This window comes from Salvelinus fontinalis, chromosome 39, assembly GCF_029448725.1.
Source record: "Salvelinus fontinalis isolate EN_2023a chromosome 39, ASM2944872v1, whole genome shotgun sequence".
In the NCBI taxonomy this organism is placed as follows: domain Eukaryota; kingdom Metazoa; phylum Chordata; class Actinopteri; order Salmoniformes; family Salmonidae; genus Salvelinus; species Salvelinus fontinalis.
Genome location: NC_074703.1, coordinates 10,941,615 through 10,959,367, shown reverse-complemented (window position 1 = coordinate 10,959,367; position 17,753 = coordinate 10,941,615). Strand labels below are relative to the sequence as shown.

General features: G+C 45.8%; 1 protein-coding gene across 1 annotated transcript in view; it reads right to left on the bottom strand.

The window, feature by feature from the left end:
• Positions 1 to 17,753, bottom strand: part of sult4a1 (sulfotransferase family 4A, member 1) — a 27,054-nt gene extending 9,301 nt beyond the window's left edge. The window contains exons 1-5 of the mRNA XM_055906031.1: positions 17,104 to 17,753; positions 8,353 to 8,483; positions 7,313 to 7,393; positions 7,089 to 7,215; positions 6,717 to 6,811 (exon numbers count right to left, since the gene is read on the bottom strand). Coding sequence (XP_055762006.1) covers positions 6,717 to 6,811; positions 7,089 to 7,215; positions 7,313 to 7,393; positions 8,353 to 8,483; positions 17,104 to 17,272 — 603 coding nt within the window. The 5' untranslated portion in view covers positions 17,273 to 17,753. The remainder of the gene's footprint in view (positions 1 to 6,716; positions 6,812 to 7,088; positions 7,216 to 7,312; positions 7,394 to 8,352; positions 8,484 to 17,103) is intronic.

Genomic DNA, 17,753 nt, shown 5'->3' with positions numbered 1-17,753 from the left:
TGGAAAGATCGAGGAAATGGGGACTGTCTAATTGCCAAAATATTGTGGACGTGCAGAGATGCAGAGCATGAAGTTGGATTACCCATAACTCATCATCTTCAACATTGTGAACTCTGATAGAGCTTTGCTATGGTGATGATTGAGGCCTATACAGTCATAGCTGTGTTCCTCCATTGTATTCACCTTTTTTATTTGTATTTCTTTCTTTATTTTTTACCCCTTTTTCTCCCCAATTTCATGATATTCAATTGGTAGTCTCATCGCTGCAACTCCCCTACGGACTCGGGAGAGGCGAAGGTCGAGAGCCGAGCGTCCTCCGAAACACAACCCTGCCAAGCTGCACTGCTCGCTTAACCCGGAAGCCAGCCGCACCAACGTGTGGAGGAAACTTGCAGATAGTGTTTCTGCGCAGCAATGGAAAGTCTATATAGCAATGAGCAAACTAGCCTTTGTATTGAATACATGAAACTGCATTGTGATGATACCAATGAATGAGCTTATTTCTTCTATTTTTTTATCAGGAATAATATCTGTGTCTGAAATTGTTTGGTGTAATATGCATAAAAGGAGAGTAATAGCCCATAATTCTGCACCTTTGGATAGTTGTACTTCCTTTTTAGTGACTGCAAAGAAAATGTATTGATCTACTTAGAATTTTATTAGACTGACTAACTTTCTGTTTTGTCTGCTTGGACTCAACAGATAAATATGGTTGTGTTACTCTTTTTGCAGGCAGTCGTGTTCTTTTGATCAATCTGAAATTTTGACGGTATAATATCATTTTGAAGAATGTACAGTGGGGAGAACAAGTATTTGATACACTGCCGATGTTGCACGTTTTCCTACTTACAAAGCATGTAGAGGTCTGTAATTTTTTATCATAGGTACATCTCAACTGTGAGAGACGGAAAATCCAGAAAATCACATTGTATGATTTTTAAGTAATTAATTTGTATTTTATTGCATGACATAAGTATTTGATACATCAGAAAAGCAGAACTTAATATTTGGTACAGAAACCTTTGTTTGCAATTACAGAGATCATACGTTTCCTGTAGTTCTTGACCAGGTTTGCACACACTGCAGCAGGGATTTTGGCCCACTCCTCCATACAGACCTTCTCCAGATCCTTCAGGTTTCGGGGCTGTCGCTGGGCAATACGGACTTTCAGCTCCCTCCAAAGATTTTCTATTGGGTTCAGGTCTGGAGACTGGCTAGGCCACTCCAGGACCTTGAGATGCTTCTTACGGAGCCACTCCTTTGTTGCCCTGGCTGTAAGTTTCGGGTCGTTGTCATGCTGGAAGACCCAGCCACGACCCATCTTCAATGCTCTGTCACGATCGTGTACTGGAGAGACGGACCAAGATGCAGCGGAATAATGATACATCTTCTCTTTTTATTTAAAGAAGATGAACGAACACGACACACTTTAACAAACTATACAAAACAACAAACGACCGTGAAGCTAAATAACGTTGTGCACATACACATACAGGCTACAAACGTTCTACATAGACAATTACCCACCTCACATGAAAGCCTATGGCTACCCTAAATATGGCTCCCAATCAGAGACAACAGAAATCAGCTGTCTCTAATTGGGAACTCATTCAGGCAACCATAGACTCTCCTAAACAACTAAACCAACATAGACAACGCTAGACACATGCACTACACACAAACCCATACAATACACCCAACACCCCCTTTACCATATAATCACCCAAAACCGACAAAACACAAACATTCCCCATATCACACCCTGATCTAACTAAAATAATAAAGAAAACAAAGAATACTAAGGTCAGGGCGTGACATAACCCCCCCCCTTAAGGTGCGAACTCCGGGCGCACCATTACACAGTCTAGGGGAGGGTCTGGGTGGGCTTCCATCCACGGTGGCGGCTCCGGCTCTGGTTGTGGTCCCCACGTCACCATAGTCCCTAACCGCCTCCTTAGCTTCCTCCAAATGACCCCCCTCCACATTAACCCCATAGCATTAAGGGGCAGTTCCGGACTAAGGGGCAGCTCCGGACTAAGGGGCAGTACCAGGGTAAGGGGCAGTACCAGGGTAAGGGGCAGTACCAGGGTAAGGGGCAGTACCAGGGTAAGGGGCAGTACCAGGGTCAGGGGCAGTACCAGGGTAAGGGGCAGTACCAGGGTCAGGGGCAGTACCAGGGTCAGGGGCAGTACCAGGGTAAGGGGCAGTACCAGGGTAAGGGGCAGCACAAGGATAAGGGGCAGCACCAGGATAAGGGGCAGCACCAGGATAAGGGGCAGCTCCGGACTGAGGAATGGCAGCTCCGGACTGAGGAATGGCAGCTCCGGACTGAGGAATGGCAGCTCCGGACTGAGGAATGGCAGCTCCGGACTGAGGGACTGCAGCTCCGGACTGAGGGACTGCAGCTCCGGACTGAGGGACGGCCCATGACTGGCTGACAGATCTGGCTGCTCATGGCTAACTGACGGATCTGGCTGCTCATGGCTGGCTGACGGATCTGGCTGCTCATGGCTGGCTGACGGATCTGGCTGCTCATGGCTAGCTGACGGATCTGGCTGCTCATGGCTGGCTGACGGATCTGGCTGCTCATGGCTGGCTGACGGATCTGGCTGCTCATGGCTGGCTGACGGATCTGGCTGCTCATGGCTGGCTGACGGATCTGGCTGCTCATGGCTAGCTGACGGATCTGGCTGCTCATGGCTAGCTGACGGATCTGGCTGCTCATGGCTAGCTGACGGATCTGGCTGCTCATGGCTAGCTGACGGATCTGGCTGCTCATGGCTAGCTGACGGATCTGGCTGCTCAAGGCTAGCTGACGGATCTGGCTGCTCATGGCTAGCTGACGGATCTGGCTGCTCATGGCTGGCTGACTGATCTGGCAGATCCTGTCTGATTGGCGGCTCTGGCAGATCCTGTCTGGTTGGCGGCTCTGGCAGATCCTGTCTGGTTGGCGGCTCTGGCAGATCCTGTCTGGTTGGCGGCTCTGGCAGATCCTGTCTGGTTGGCGGCTCTGGCAGATCCTGTCTGGTTGGCGGCTCTGGCAGATCCTGTCTGACGGACGGCTCTAGCGGCTCCTGTCTGGCTGGCGGCTCTAGCGGCTCCTGTCTGGCTGGCGGCTCTAGCGGCTCCTGTCTGGCGGACGGCTCAGTAGGCTCATGGCAGACGGGCGGCTTTGCAGGCTCATGGCAGACGGGCGGCTTTGCAGGCTCATGGCAGACGGATGGCTCAGATGGCGCTGGGGAGACGGATGGCTCAGATGGCGCTGGGGAGACGGATGGCTCAGATGGCGCTGGGGAGACGGATGGCTCAGATGGCGCTGGGGAGACGGATGGCTCAGATGGCGCTTGGCAGACGGGCAGTTCAGGCATCGCTGTGCAGACGGCAGACTCCTGCCGGCTGAGGCGCACTGTAGGCCTGGTGCGTGGTGCCGGGACTGGTGGCACCGGGCTGGGGACACGCATCTCAGGGCTAGTGCGGGGAGAAGGAACAGGGCATACTGGACCCTGGAGACGCACATTAGGCCTAGTGCGTGGTGCCGGCACTGGTGGTATCGGGCTGGGAACACGCTTCTCAGGGCTAGTGCGGGGAGAAGGAACAGGGCATACTGGACTCTCAAGGCGTACTATAGGCCTTGTGCGTGGTACCGGTACTGGTGGTACCGGGCTGAGGACCCACACATCAGGACGAGTACGGGGAGAAGGAACAGTGCGTACAGGACTCTGGAGACACACAGAAGGCTTGGTGCGTGGTGTAGGCACTGGTGGTAATGTGCTGGAGACACGCACCACAGGGCTAGTACGTGGAGGAACAGTAACAGGACGCACAGGACTCTGGAGACACACAGGAGGCTTTGTGCGTGCTGTAGGCACTGTCTTAACCAGACGGCTAGCACGCACCTCAGGACGAGTATGGAGAGCTGTTCCCGGTGACATTAACTCACCAACACGCTCATTCGGACGGATGCCGTGCCTCATGCACCAAACCAGTACATCCCTCATAACTCTCTCCTCCAATTTCTCCATTAATTCCTTTACTGTCTCTGCGTCGCTCACTTCCAAATCCGCCCTCACCGGCTCCTTACGGTAAGCAGGAGGAGTTGGCTCACGTCTCCCGACTGACCCAACTAAACTACCCGAGAGCCCTCCCCCAAGAAATTTTTGGGTTTGACTTACGGGGTTCCAGCCTTGTTTCCGTGCTGCCTCCTCATATCGCCGCCTCTCTGCTTTCGCTGCCTCCAGCTCAGCTTTGGGACGGCGATATTCTCCCGGCTGTGCCCATGGATCTTCTCCGTCCAATATTTCCTCCCAACTCCAATAATCCTGTGTAGCAGGCCACTGCTCCAATTCACGCTGCTTGATCCTTTGGTGGGTAATTCTGTCACGATCGTGTACTGGAGAGACGGACCAAGATGCAGCGGAATAATGATACATCTTCTCTTTTTATTTAAAGAAGATGAACGAACACGACACACTTTAACAAACTATACAAAACAACAAACGACCGTGAAGCTAAATAACGTTGTGCACATACACATACAGGCTACAAACGTTCTACATAGACAATTACCCACCTCACATGAAAGCCTATGGCTACCCTAAATATGGCTCCCAATCAGAGACAACAGAAATCAGCTGTCTCTAATTGGGAACTCATTCAGGCAACCATAGACTCTCCTAAACAACTAAACCAACATAGACAACGCTAGACACATGCACTACACACAAACCCATACAATACACCCAACACCCCCTTTACCATATAATCACCCAAAACCGACAAAACACAAACATTCCCCATATCACACCCTGATCTAACTAAAATAATAAAGAAAACAAAGAATACTAAGGCCAGGGCGTGACATGCTCTTACTGAAGGAAGGAGGTTGTTGGCCAAGATCTCACGATACATGGCCCCATCCATCCTCCCCTCAATATGGTGCAGTCGTCCTGTCCCCTTTGCAGAAAAGCATCCCCAAAGAATGATGTTTCCCCCTCCATGCTTCACGGTTGGGATGGTGTTCTTGGGGTTGTACTCATCCTTCTTCTTCCTCCAAACACGGCGAGTGGAGTTTAGCCCAAAAAAGCTCTATTTTTGTCTCATCAGACCACATGACCTTCTCCCACTCCTCCTCTGGATCATCCAGATGGTCATTGGCAAACTTCAGACGGCCTGGACATGCGCTGGCTTGAGCAGGGGGACCTTGCGTGCGCTGCAGGATTTTAATCCATGACGGCGTAGTGTGTTACTAATGGTTTTCTTTGAGACTGAGGTCCCAGCTCTCTTCAGGTAATTGACCAGGTCCTGCCGTGTAGTTCTGGGCTGATCCCTCACCTCCCTCATGATCATTGATGCCCCACGAGGTGAGATCTTGCATGGAGCCCCAGACCGAGGGTGATTGACCGTCATCTTGAACTTCTTCCATTTTCTAATAATTGCGCCAATAGTTGTTGCCTTCTCACCAAGCTGCTTACCTATTGTCCTGTAGCCCATCCCAGCCTTGTGCAGGTCTACAATTGTATCCCTGATGTCCTTACACAGCTCTCTGGTCTTGGCCATTGTGGAGAGGTTGGAGTCTGTTTGATTGAGTGTGTGGACAGGTGTCTTTTATACAGGTAACGAGTTCAAACAGGTGCAGTTAATACAGGTAATGAGTGGAGAACAGGAGGGCTTCTTAAAAACCTAACAGGTCTGTGAGAGCTGGAATTCTTACTGGTTGGTAGGTGATCAAATACTTATGTCATGCAATAAAATGCAAATTAATTACTTAAAAATCATACAATGTGATTTTCTGGATTTTTGTTTTAGATTCCGTCTCTCACAGTTGAAGTGTACCTATGATAAAAATTACAGACCTCTACATGCTTTGTAAGTAGGAAAACGTGCAAAATCGGCAGTGTATCAAATACTTGTTCTCCCCACTGTATTTATGTTTTGAGACGGCATTTACTGTTTCGCCAAAGGCCACAGAGTTCTCTTTTGAACTCTATTTTGGAAGTCCACAACATTGTTAAAAAAAAACGGTTGTACGCGATTGAGAAAAACCTGTTTGTTTTCCAAGAAAGGTAGGCTACATGAGCTACTTTCCCCCAACATGTCAATGCTGTAACTATGTTGTAACACTGATAGTCACTTTGAGTGATAGTGAATAATATCATGCCCTGGAAGGCTTGCTAGTCTATATACTGTATAAACATTCATGTTCGCAAATGATTCCTAACAAGAACACGCTGTGTTTCTGGGCGGGTGTTGTGTGTGTATGTGTATGTGAGCATGAGAGCCTGCATGCATATGTGTGTGTGTGTGTTTCCGTGCAATGCAGCCCTGAAGGGACCTTTGGAACAGCAAACAACAGTATTGATTTGTTCCCATTCTGCCCCAGTGAGAGTGCAGTTATGTTCCATAGACTGGAACTCTGGTTGCCACGTAGCTCTGAGGGTGGTACGGTTATCATAGAGGTTAGGTGGTATGGGTAAAGTTAGAGTGACATTTGGGATAGGATAGAGCAGGACCACCCAAAGTAGGGCCAAACTTGGCCTGCTAGAGGCTTCCAGAATGATCTTATGTATACATGGTGGGTTTTTGGCAGTGCACTAATCAGTGTACCTCTAGGAGGTTCAGGTAAGGTTTGGTTTGATTTCGATATATGGTAGACAGTAGATATAGATGAGTGATGGAGGGAGAGAGAGAGAGGAAGGGAGGGAAAGCGTTTTTTTTACCTTGTACATGTCTTCATATTTCAGGAAGAGGACGTTTGAGTCCATGCGATGCTCCCAGAACTCCTGAACATGCTCAAACCAGGAACCATATCCCACTATGAGACAGAAAGAAAAAGAAGGGGAGAGAGAGACATAGGTGGAGATAGCTTTTAGTGAGTTTCCCCAGGTGTTTCCCCAGGCTTTCGCTTCCCTCTTCACACAACCTGGCCTGATCAGTTACTTATTGCCTAAATAATGCCAGGTCTCCCTGTTAGCCACCCATTCCTCTTAGTCGCAATTAAGAAAAGTAGTCCAGTGTAGACAGAGGACACAAGATGAATAGTGACACCCCCTGAACACCTGGGCGGGTGAGCCCTGAACTCTGACACTCACGCTTGTCGTTCATGAAGCGTCTGCAGAACTCCTGGAAGGTTCCGCGGTAGCTCATGGTTCTGAGGGAGCGGTGGAACTGGTAGTAAGACACCACAAGATCTTTAGGGTTCCTCGCCATGTAGATCACCTACAGGAGAACCACATAGAACCACACAGACAATTAGGACTGAATAGATGGAAACATTATACAAACATTATACAAACCAATTGAAGTGTACTCTAACCTTGGACTCTCCATTGTGCATGGCTGTAGGCAGGAAGCGGTAGGGCAGGTGGCTTTTTATCAGACGAGGAGATGTCAACTCCTGTGAAAAGATAGAGGAATTGTCATCATAACATTGGGAACAGAGACGGTAGAAAACTAGGAGCAGAAAAACACCTAATCCATTTCTTGCTTTGCATTGAAATATGGTGCTGCATGTGGTGGGCTGAGTGTTTTGGTTAACTGTACCTGTCTGTTTTACAAGCAACTGATTCAGGATCAGGAAGTAATAATACTCAGTGCTGTAGGCCTACCTGTATGATGTCTAGACCAGGCTGAGGGTACTCCAGAACAGCAGTAATACTCAGTACTGTAGGCCTACCTGTATGATGTCTAGTCCAGACTGAGGGTAATACAGAACAGTAGTAATACTCAGTACTGTAGGCCTACCTGTATGATGTCTAGTCCAGACTGAGGGTACTACAGAACAGCAGTAATACTCAGTACTGTAGGCCTACCTGTATGATGTCTAGTCCAGACTGAGGGTACTACAGAACAGTAGTAATACTCAGTACTGTAGGCCTACCTGTATGATGTCTAGGCCAGACTGAGGGTACTCCAGAACAGTAGTAATACTCAGTACTGTAGGCCTACCTGTATGATGTCTAGGCCAGACTGAGGATACTACAGAACAGTAGTAATACTCAGTACTGTAGGCCTAGCTGTATGAAGTCTAGACCAGGCTGAGGGTACTCCAGAACAGTAGTAATACTCAGTACTGTAGGCCTACCTGTATGATGTCTAGGCCAGACTGAGGATACTACAGAACAGTAGTAATACTCAGTACTGTAAGCCTACCTGTTTGATGTCTAGGCCAGACTGAGGGTACTCCAGAACAGTAGTAATACTCAGTACTGTAGGCCTACCTGTATGATGTCTAGGCCAGACTGAGGGTACTCCAGAACAGTAGTAATACTCAGTACTGTAGGCCTACCTGTGTGATGTCTAGGCCAGACTGAGGATACTACAGAACAGTAGTAATACTCAGTACTGTAGGCCTACCTGTATGATGTCTAGCCCAGGCTGAGGGTACTCCAGAACAGGAAGCTGCTCATCGATGTTCATCAGACCAATCTCATCTGGGTCCGCCCCCTGACTCACCAGATACACCACCTCCTGAAGGAGACTGGTACCTGGAGGGGGGGGGGGGGGGGGGGGGTAAAGATGGTGAGAGGAGGGAGGGGGAGAGGAGGTAAAGAGAATCAAGAGGAAAAGGTAAATGGGTAGTCGTTTGTGTAAATGTAAAATGACACCAATGAGGGAAAAATTCACAGTCCAAACTACACCATTATAGTGCTGTTTAGCAAACACTTACCAACCTCACACACCAAATGATCTACACGGAACTAAAATATAAACGCAACATGCAACAATTTCAAAGATTTGACTGAGTTACAGTTCATATAAGGAAATGTGTCAATTGAAATAAAGGCCCTAATCTATTTATTTCACATGACTGGGAATACAGATATGGATATTTTGGTCACAGATAGGTAGGGCCGTGGATCAGAAAACCAGTCAGTATCTGGTGTGACCACCATTTGCCTCATGCAGCGCAACACATCTCCATCTCATAGAGTTGATCAAGCTGTTGATTGTGGCCTGTGGAAAGTTGTCCCACTCCTCTCCAATGGCTATGCAAAGTATCTGGATATTGGTGGGAACTAGAACACGCTGTCGTACACGTCGATCCAGAGCATCCCAAACAGGCTCAATGGGTGACATGTCTGGTGAGTATGCAAGCCATTGACGAACCGGGCCATTTTCAGCTTCCAGGAATTGTGTACAGATCCTTGCGACATGGGGCAGTGCATTATCATGCTGAAACATGAGGTGATGGGTGCGGATGAAAGGCACAACCCCACCGACACTATGGGGCACTCTGTTCACAATCAGCAAACCTCTCGCCCACACAACATCACACGTGGTCTGCGGTTGTGAGGCCGGTTTGAAAGAAATTAGCTTTTTGTGTGTATGGAACATTTCTGGGATCTTTTATTTCAGCTCATGAAACATGGGACCAACACTAAACATGTTGCGTTTATATTTTTGTGCAGTACAGTTTTATACCGAATGCTGCAATGATTGTTTGTCTATTTTAGCTAGCTAACCTTAGCTAGATAGCTAAAATAGCTAAACTAGCCTTAGCTAGGTAGCTAGCTAAGCTAGCACAAAAGCTAGCACAGTATCTGGATCCTCCCCTTTTCCACTGCAGTTTCAGATGAGCAGCACTCAGTGAGTCAGTGTTAAACCTAGTGAAAAAGTAGCTAGTGCCCCTAATGGAAGTACCAATGCCAAAGAGGAGAAAAGTGCAGGACATAAGCTTTTTTTGGGAGAGAATTGTAAATGAATGAATGGCTACATAGCTAGCTAGCTAACTACACTATACATACTGTAATGGTCTGGTAATACATACTCAGCTAGCTAGCTATACATATTTTGCCAGACAGTAAATAAATAATTTAGCTAATAAATCTAATTCATGTTAATAAGTTAACCCTGTCATTGTTCAGGTCAGCCATTTTTGTCATATGATAATGGCATTTGGTCAAATGATTAAGGCACGGTTCAAAGACAGGCAATAGAGAGTGAGAGAGAGAGCACCACCCATGTTGAGGCAGGGAGAGGACGAATAGGTCATCAGGTGAGAATTTGGAGTGTAGTGGTGAAGAAACAATTGTGAACACACAAATTTGAATATTTAAATGTAGTCCTATAAGACATGCCTTGTAGATGTAATATTGTTTAAGTTGAATCATATTCTGGCAATAGAAAGGCCCTTCTATTTTGGCAATAGAAAGTAAGACACGGTTTGTTGTCATGTTTGATGAAGGGGACTGAGCCACAAGTCAGGGGCCAGTTGAGCACAGATGACAGGGGCAGAGCCACCGAACAAAAAGAAGTTATCGACATTGGTACCAGGACAAAACCAAATCAACCACATCCCAAGTGTATTCTAATCCAGAAGCGAGCTGACAGAGTTGTCATTTCAAGAGAAGTGGTTTCAAGTTTCCCCTGGCTGCATTACAGTGCCTCTTTAAAAACCTCTCTGGGATAGGTGGGACATTAGCGTCCCACCTGGCCAAAATCCAGGGAAAATGCAGAGCGCCAAATTCAACTAAATTACTATCAAAATTAAACTTTCATGAAATCACACATGCAGTACACCAAATTAAAGCTACACTTGTTATGAATCCAGCCAACGTGTCAGATTTCAAAAAGGCTTTACGGCGAAAGCAAACGATGCTATTATCTGAGGGTAGCACCCCAGCAAACAAACACAGACAAGCATATTTCAACCCTCCAGGCACGACACAAAACACAGAAATAAAGATATAATTCATGCCTTACCTTTGACGAGTTTCTTCTGTTGGCACTCCAATATGTCCCATAAACATCACAAATGGTCCTTTTGTTCGATTAATTCCGTTGATATATATCCAAAATGTCCATTTATTTGGCGCGTTTGATCCAGATAAACACCGGTTCCAACTCGCGCAACATGACTACAACATTTCTCATAAGTTACCTGTAAGCTTGGTCCAAACATTTCTAAGTACTTTCCTAATACAATTTTACGTATTTTTTAACGTAAATAATCGATCAAATTTAAGACGGGATATACTGTGTTCAATACCGGAGGAAACCAAAGTGTAGCGTGCTTTCAAGTCACGCGCCTCTATCAAAGAGTACACTTCCCTCTACCCTCGTTCTGAACAGTGCTACTTCTTCATTTCTCAAAGGAAAAACCTCAACCAATTTCTAAAGACTGTTGACATCCAGTGGAAGCGATAGGAACTGCAAAAAAGTCCCTTAGAAATCTGGATTCCCAATGAAATCCCATTGAAAAGAGAGTGACCTCCAAAGAATATTTCTGAATGGTTTGTCCTCGGGGTTTCGCCTGCCAAATAAGTTATGTTACATGATTCAAACAGTTTTAGAAACTTCAGAGTGTTTTCTATCCAAATCTACTAATAATATGCATATCTTAGCTTTTGGGCCTGAGTAGCAGGTAGTTTACTTTGGACACGCTTTTCATCCGGACGTGAAAATACTGCCCCCTATCCCAAAGAAGTTTTAAAGGGGGTTTTATGCTTCCATTGCACCAAAGTTTTTCTGAATAAGAGGTTACGCTTTGGCAAAAACTCAAACCTTGCCTTTTATTGTCCCCAGCACAAGGTGCACCTGTGTAATGATCATGCTGTTTAATCAGCTTCTTGATATGCCACACCTGTCAGGTGGATGGACTATATTGGCAAAGAAATGCTCACTAACAGGGATGTAAACAAATTGGTGCACAACATTTGAGAGAAATTTGCTTTTTGTGCGTATGGACAATTTCTGGGATCTTTCATTTCAGCTCATGAAATAATACTTAACATGTTGCGTTTATATTTTTGTGCAGGATAGTTTTATACCAAATGCTGCAATGCTAGTTTGGCTATTTTGGCTAGCTATGCTAGCATCAGGCTTTAGAAATTGGAAGAAGGCTCTTGAGAAGTTTTCAGCTTATGCTAAAAGAGTTCACAAAAATCAAACCTTGTGGACTCACAGTTATCTACAGCTTTAAGAAGAGGAAGCAAAACATTGTCTACTGAAAATTGAAGTTTCAGTGAAGTTCTTTGCAAGCCAGGGTGAGGCCTTAAGAGGTCATGAGGAAGAACATGAAAATCTTTAGGAACTTTTAAAAGGCAAAAGACGACAAAGTCCTTCAGAGCTGGTTAAAGAGGCGCAACCATGATTACACTTGCCCTAAGATACAGAATGAGATTCTTAACTTAATGAGCAATGACATCATTTGATGAATAGCCAAAATCATCCGATCTCTCCCCTCCCCCCCCAACAACACAAAGTTACACCCTTGGCTGTCGGACAGGCGAACAGTGAGTATTGACTGTCCGCTTGGGTTGTGCGGTTTCCAGATTTTCCATATTGTCATACCGTCCTTCTCTCATTCCAGGATTTATGGTATACCGGTTTAGTGCACAAGGGGGCGCTAAAAACCTAAAAACCATTGGGCATCTGCAACCAAAATTCTAACAAAATTAGCGAATTTCCATGGAGGCTGCTAGCTAAATATGCTAACAAGCACGAACAAAAATAAATAAATTTCAAATCCAGTTCATAAAGTTATACATACACTACCATTCAAAAGTTTGGGGTGACTTAAATTGCATTTCTTTCAAAAAGGAAATTTATTTTACCCCCTTTTTCTCCCCAATTTCGTGGTATCCAGTTACTGTCTTGTCTCATCGCTGCAACTCCAGTACGGACTCGGGAAAGGCAAAGGTCGAGAGCCATGCGTCCTCCGAAACACAACCCAACCAAGCCGCACTGCTTCTTGACACAGCGCGCATCCAACCCGGAAGCCAGCCGCACCAATGTGTCGGAGGAAACACCGTACACCTAGCGACCTGGTCAGCGTGCACTGCGCCCGGCCCGCCACAGGAGTCGCTAGTGCGCGATGAGACAAGGATATCCCTGCCGGCCAAACCCTCCCTAACCCGGACGACGCTGAGCCAATTGTGCGCCGCCCCATAGGCCTCCCGGTCGCGACAGAGCCTGGGCTCAAACCCAGAGTCTCTGGTGGCACAGCTAGCGCTGCGATGCAGTGCCTTAGACCACTGCGCCACCCAGGAGGCACTGGACATTTCTTTTTTGTCCATTAAAATATGATGTTGATCAGAAATACAGTGTAGACAATGTTAATGTTGTAAATCACTATTGAAGCTGGAAACGGCACATTTTTTATGGAATGTCTACATAGGCGAACAGAGACCCATTATGAGCAAACATCACTCCTGTGTTCCAATGGCACTTTGTGTTTGCTAATCCAAGTTTATTATTTTAAAAGGCTAATTGATCATTAGAAAAAAACACAAGGATATCAAAAGACGGCAGTGGCAGCAGTCCAGATAACTCACCCAAAGGCGTTTGACTTCTCAAACATGGCAGAAAGCCAACACAATATGATGCCCCATCACCTTATTAATTCAGTAACTTACTTAGATAACCAGTAAATTAAACTTAGGGGTCGCGTTAACACCGAATTCTTAATTTTTCACAGCAGGAAGATAATATATAACAGGTAAGATATATCTTGGTGTGTTTAATAAAAGCAGATCTAAAATGCTTTTTTTGTTATTTCTGCTCGGCGTCAGACAAATTTTGTACTTCAGCTGCACTTCTCCACTAGGATGAGAATTCATGAACGGGCGTTCTATCAGCAGACAGCTCTGACTGATGTGCCGCTTTTTTCTCAGGTACTTTTCTCTGTACTTTTCTCAGGTAAAATTCAAGATGAACTGTAAGCAAAACATTAAGAAATGTGTATGGCTACATTATGTCTATGATGAACATTGGAAATGATGGCCATGCATCGTTTATGCAAAAAAATACCTTTCTTTTTCGTTGTAAACTCATTTACTTGTGTGGCTGCCATCTGTCGAATGTGTTGCGCTAATGTATTTTCTGTGAAGGGAAACGATAGTTGCACGTCCCTGATCACTCTGTTGAAGCAACAAAAAAAAACACTGTTGACTTTGAATATAAAACGCAACCCCTGTCAATACACAGCTGGACTCAGCTGCTCCTGCTTTCACCCGTTGTGCTATTTACAAACAAACATGACCGGCTCAACTTTTCTGGGGAACTATGATAAGCTTCATAATGTAAAATAATGTGACAGGTGAAATGAAGAACGTGATCTGCTTTATCTCCTAATTGCTTAAGTTGACTGCAGGTATTTACTTAAAAAGTAGCTACAAATGGTATTGACTGTATTGAAAAACCACCCAGTGGCTATTTCCAAATACCCCGGTATACGGTATACTGCCCAAGCCTAATGTCCACCTGTCTACAATGTCTTTACCAACGACATATTTTACCAGGATTTGGAAAATCTATCTGATCATTTATTTTCCCCCGAAAGCTTTGTGGACATCGGGGAATTGTGCATTGAGGAAGATTCGTGGGTAGGTGCACTTGGAAGGACTCAATAGGTGAGTTAAGAACAAATTCTTACAATGACGGCCTACCCCGGACGACACTGGGCCAATTGTGCGCCGCCCTATGGGACTCCCAATCCCGGCCAGATGTAACACAGCCTGGAATCGAAACAGGGACTGTAGTGACACCTCTTGCACTGAGATGCAGTGCCTTAGACCACTGCGCCACTCGGGATAGAAATGTACAGAATGGTTACCTGGAGGAAAATGGGGTAGGGTCATGCTTTGTAATTTCAGTCAAAGGGAGGGTTTAGTATTTTTAAATCTAGTCCAGGGGTGGGTCATGTAATTTGTAATTTATGAAATCTCAATATTTCTGTGTTTTAGAATTAGTTGCATATTAGGCTGTATCGATGTGTGCCCAATGCTGCGGGCAACATCAAGTGCGCTTCTAGGCTATTTAGTGTGGTCTCAATCAAATGATCCATAGCCTATAGGCTATGAAGTGCATGCTGGGAGAAGCACAGAGCAAGGTTATGTGGACACCCCTTCAAATGAGTGGATTTGGCTATTTCAGACACACCTGTTGCTGACAGGTGTATACAACTGAGCAAACAGCCATGCAATCTCCAGAGACAAACATTGGAAGTAGAATGGTCTTACTGAAGAGCTCATTGACTTTCAACGCAGCACCGTCATAGGATGCCACCTTTCCAACAAGTCAGTTCATCAAATGTCTGCCCTGCCATACCTGCCCTGGTCCACTGTAACTGCTGTTATTGTGAAGTGTAAACGTCTAGGAGCAACAACGGCTCAGCCGTGAAGTGGTAGGCCACACAAGCTCATAGAACGGGACCGCTGAGTGCTGAAGCGCGAAGTGCCTAAAAATCGTCTGTCCTCGGTTGCAACACTCACGATCGAGTTCCAAACTGCCTCTTCCCAGAAGAGTGGAGGCGGTTATAGTAGCAAAGGGGGACCAACTCCATATTAATGCCCGTAATTTTGGAATGAGATGTTCGACAAGCAGGTGTCCATATACTTTTGGTCATGTAGTGTATGTAAAATGGATTAGAATTGCATGAAATGTTTATAAAAGGCCATTTCTTCTTGGACCTGAAAATGTGATAACAGATTCATGCAATGCTTTTACTTGAAAGGAGATCTCTCCACCCCTACTCTTGTCCACGGTGGTCTGAGTACCCAAAACCTTGTGCGCTATCAAAATTCCTGTGTTGCCATGCAATGCTTACAAGATTAACAGTTTCTAAAACTGCATATCTAAGACTCTGGTCTGTCCAAGCAGTGAGGGTAAATGTATACATGTTCTCTGCTATCCACTTTGGTTTAATTATTATTTTGGGTACAGGGGACAGTTTTTTTTTTCAAGTGTTCAGGGAGGGTTTAGGTCATATATTTAGCTGGAGGGAGGGCCAGCCATTTGCGTTTCAGAGGTCTGATTCTATCCATGTAACCCTTATTATAAATAACATTCACTCCCTTACAGTGCTAATATTGTAGGGAACAACATCGCCGATCACTGACTGCCAGCCTGCATCTGTTACCAGGCCTTGTAAGGTGTGCGTATTGGTGGCAGGGAAGTCAGTTGCAGGAGAACGAACTTGGTATAAACGGAGTCATTTAATAAGAACTCCAAAACCAAAATATACAAAAACTAATAAAATGGGTACAAAACCCGTCACGCAACAACACATAATAGCACTAACATACAATCAAACAATCTCCAACAAGGACACGAGGGGAAGCAGAGGGTTAAATACACAACATGTAATTGATGGGATTGGAACCAGGTGTGCAGGAAGACATGACAAAACCAATGGAAAATGAAAAATGGATCAGTGATGGCTAGAAGATCGGTGACGTCGACCGCCAAACACCGCCCGAACAAGGAGAGGGACCGACTTCGGCAGAAGTCGTGACAGACCAAGAGAGCACAACAACCCAGACTGCTCCCACCTCTCTTCTTCTCTCCTCTCTCTCCTGTAATTATACTTTACTCCTGCAGATGCAGATATAGGCACTGCTGAAATCCAGTGTGGACAGAGAAGAGACATTAAAGGAATAATTGCTATATACGTCTCTGAAAGATTTGACTCCCACAATGAACTTGAGGGAAGATGGATATTTATGTCCACCTAGTCACGTGACCAGGAGGACCCACCCGGGGAGCGAGTTCTGCTCCAGCACAGGTTGTCAACACACAAGTGCGTCACGCGCAAGCACAACGTATCACGGTCCGCAGCAGCACAGCACTGCGCAAAGCAGTCTGGATCTGACAGAAAGAGACGGATGTAAGCAGTAACCCGAGGCCTGAAAATTCAATACATTGTCTGTGTATCCTCCGATAACATATGTCAACAGCGAATGGATGCGAAGAGCGCAGGCGTTTAACGTAACTCGAAGGTTCCCATGATAAGTTATTGATTTCAGCAGCACATAACTCAGAATGAAAAGTCCTTCAATGAGCTGCCATGACTGCCACGAAATCAGACTATTTGTGAATGTTCCTAACGCAGCCAGGCGATCGCAGCATTTAGCCTGCTGCAGGCTACGTTTGGAGAGAGGTAAACATTGATGCCCTTCCCTAATAGACCAGTGCAACTCCGAACACAGTGCAATCATAAACTTATAAGGACTCAACTGAAGACAATTGCGTTTATTACACACGACACAATATGGCGAAAGAAATGTAAAGCAACTATAGACCTACACCTAAGACCCTGCATTCTCTAGTGAGGGTACTGGACTAATGTATTACATAGCATCAACACTTGCCAATATTGTTTACCTGACTTGGGATACGTGACAATCCATATGTCGCTACTTCTGAGGGAGAAGTTGGCGATCTCCTCCATCTTTCCTCTGCAGAAGGGTGGAAGTCGTACTCCATCAAACTCGAAGTATTTGCTCTCAAACTCTATCGGGGTGCTTGGCGTGTCTGCCTCGCTCTCGGCCATCCTCAAAACGGGCACCCAACAACAATATATTTGTAATCAATTGAAAGGTTATAATTAGATTTGTTTTGAGAGCGATAATAATTATCGTCTCGAGTCGAGATATATGGTTAGACTAGGACGTGATAGACAGCGAGCGAAGTACGCATTGACCTTCAGCCAATCACGTCGTAGCAAAGTGATGTAATGCGATGCGCTCATGTGATGCGCGCGCCTCCTCCTCAGCTTCAGCACCAGTTCGCTGTTGCGGAGCACGCGCGTACTCACTAGTGTCTGTAGCCGGAAGAGGAATGCTTTTAAGCATAGGCTACATGAAGCATTCAAGCTGATGCAGGTAGTTGTTCTTGGAAATTAAAATCAAGAGATTAGGTTTTCAAATTCTTCGTCAATGGCCTTCTACATTAGCCTATGTAATGGTCCCTTGTTTGATCTGGGTAGACTACTGTCAAGTGAGCCGACGCCCACAAAACGCTGCAAAGCAATC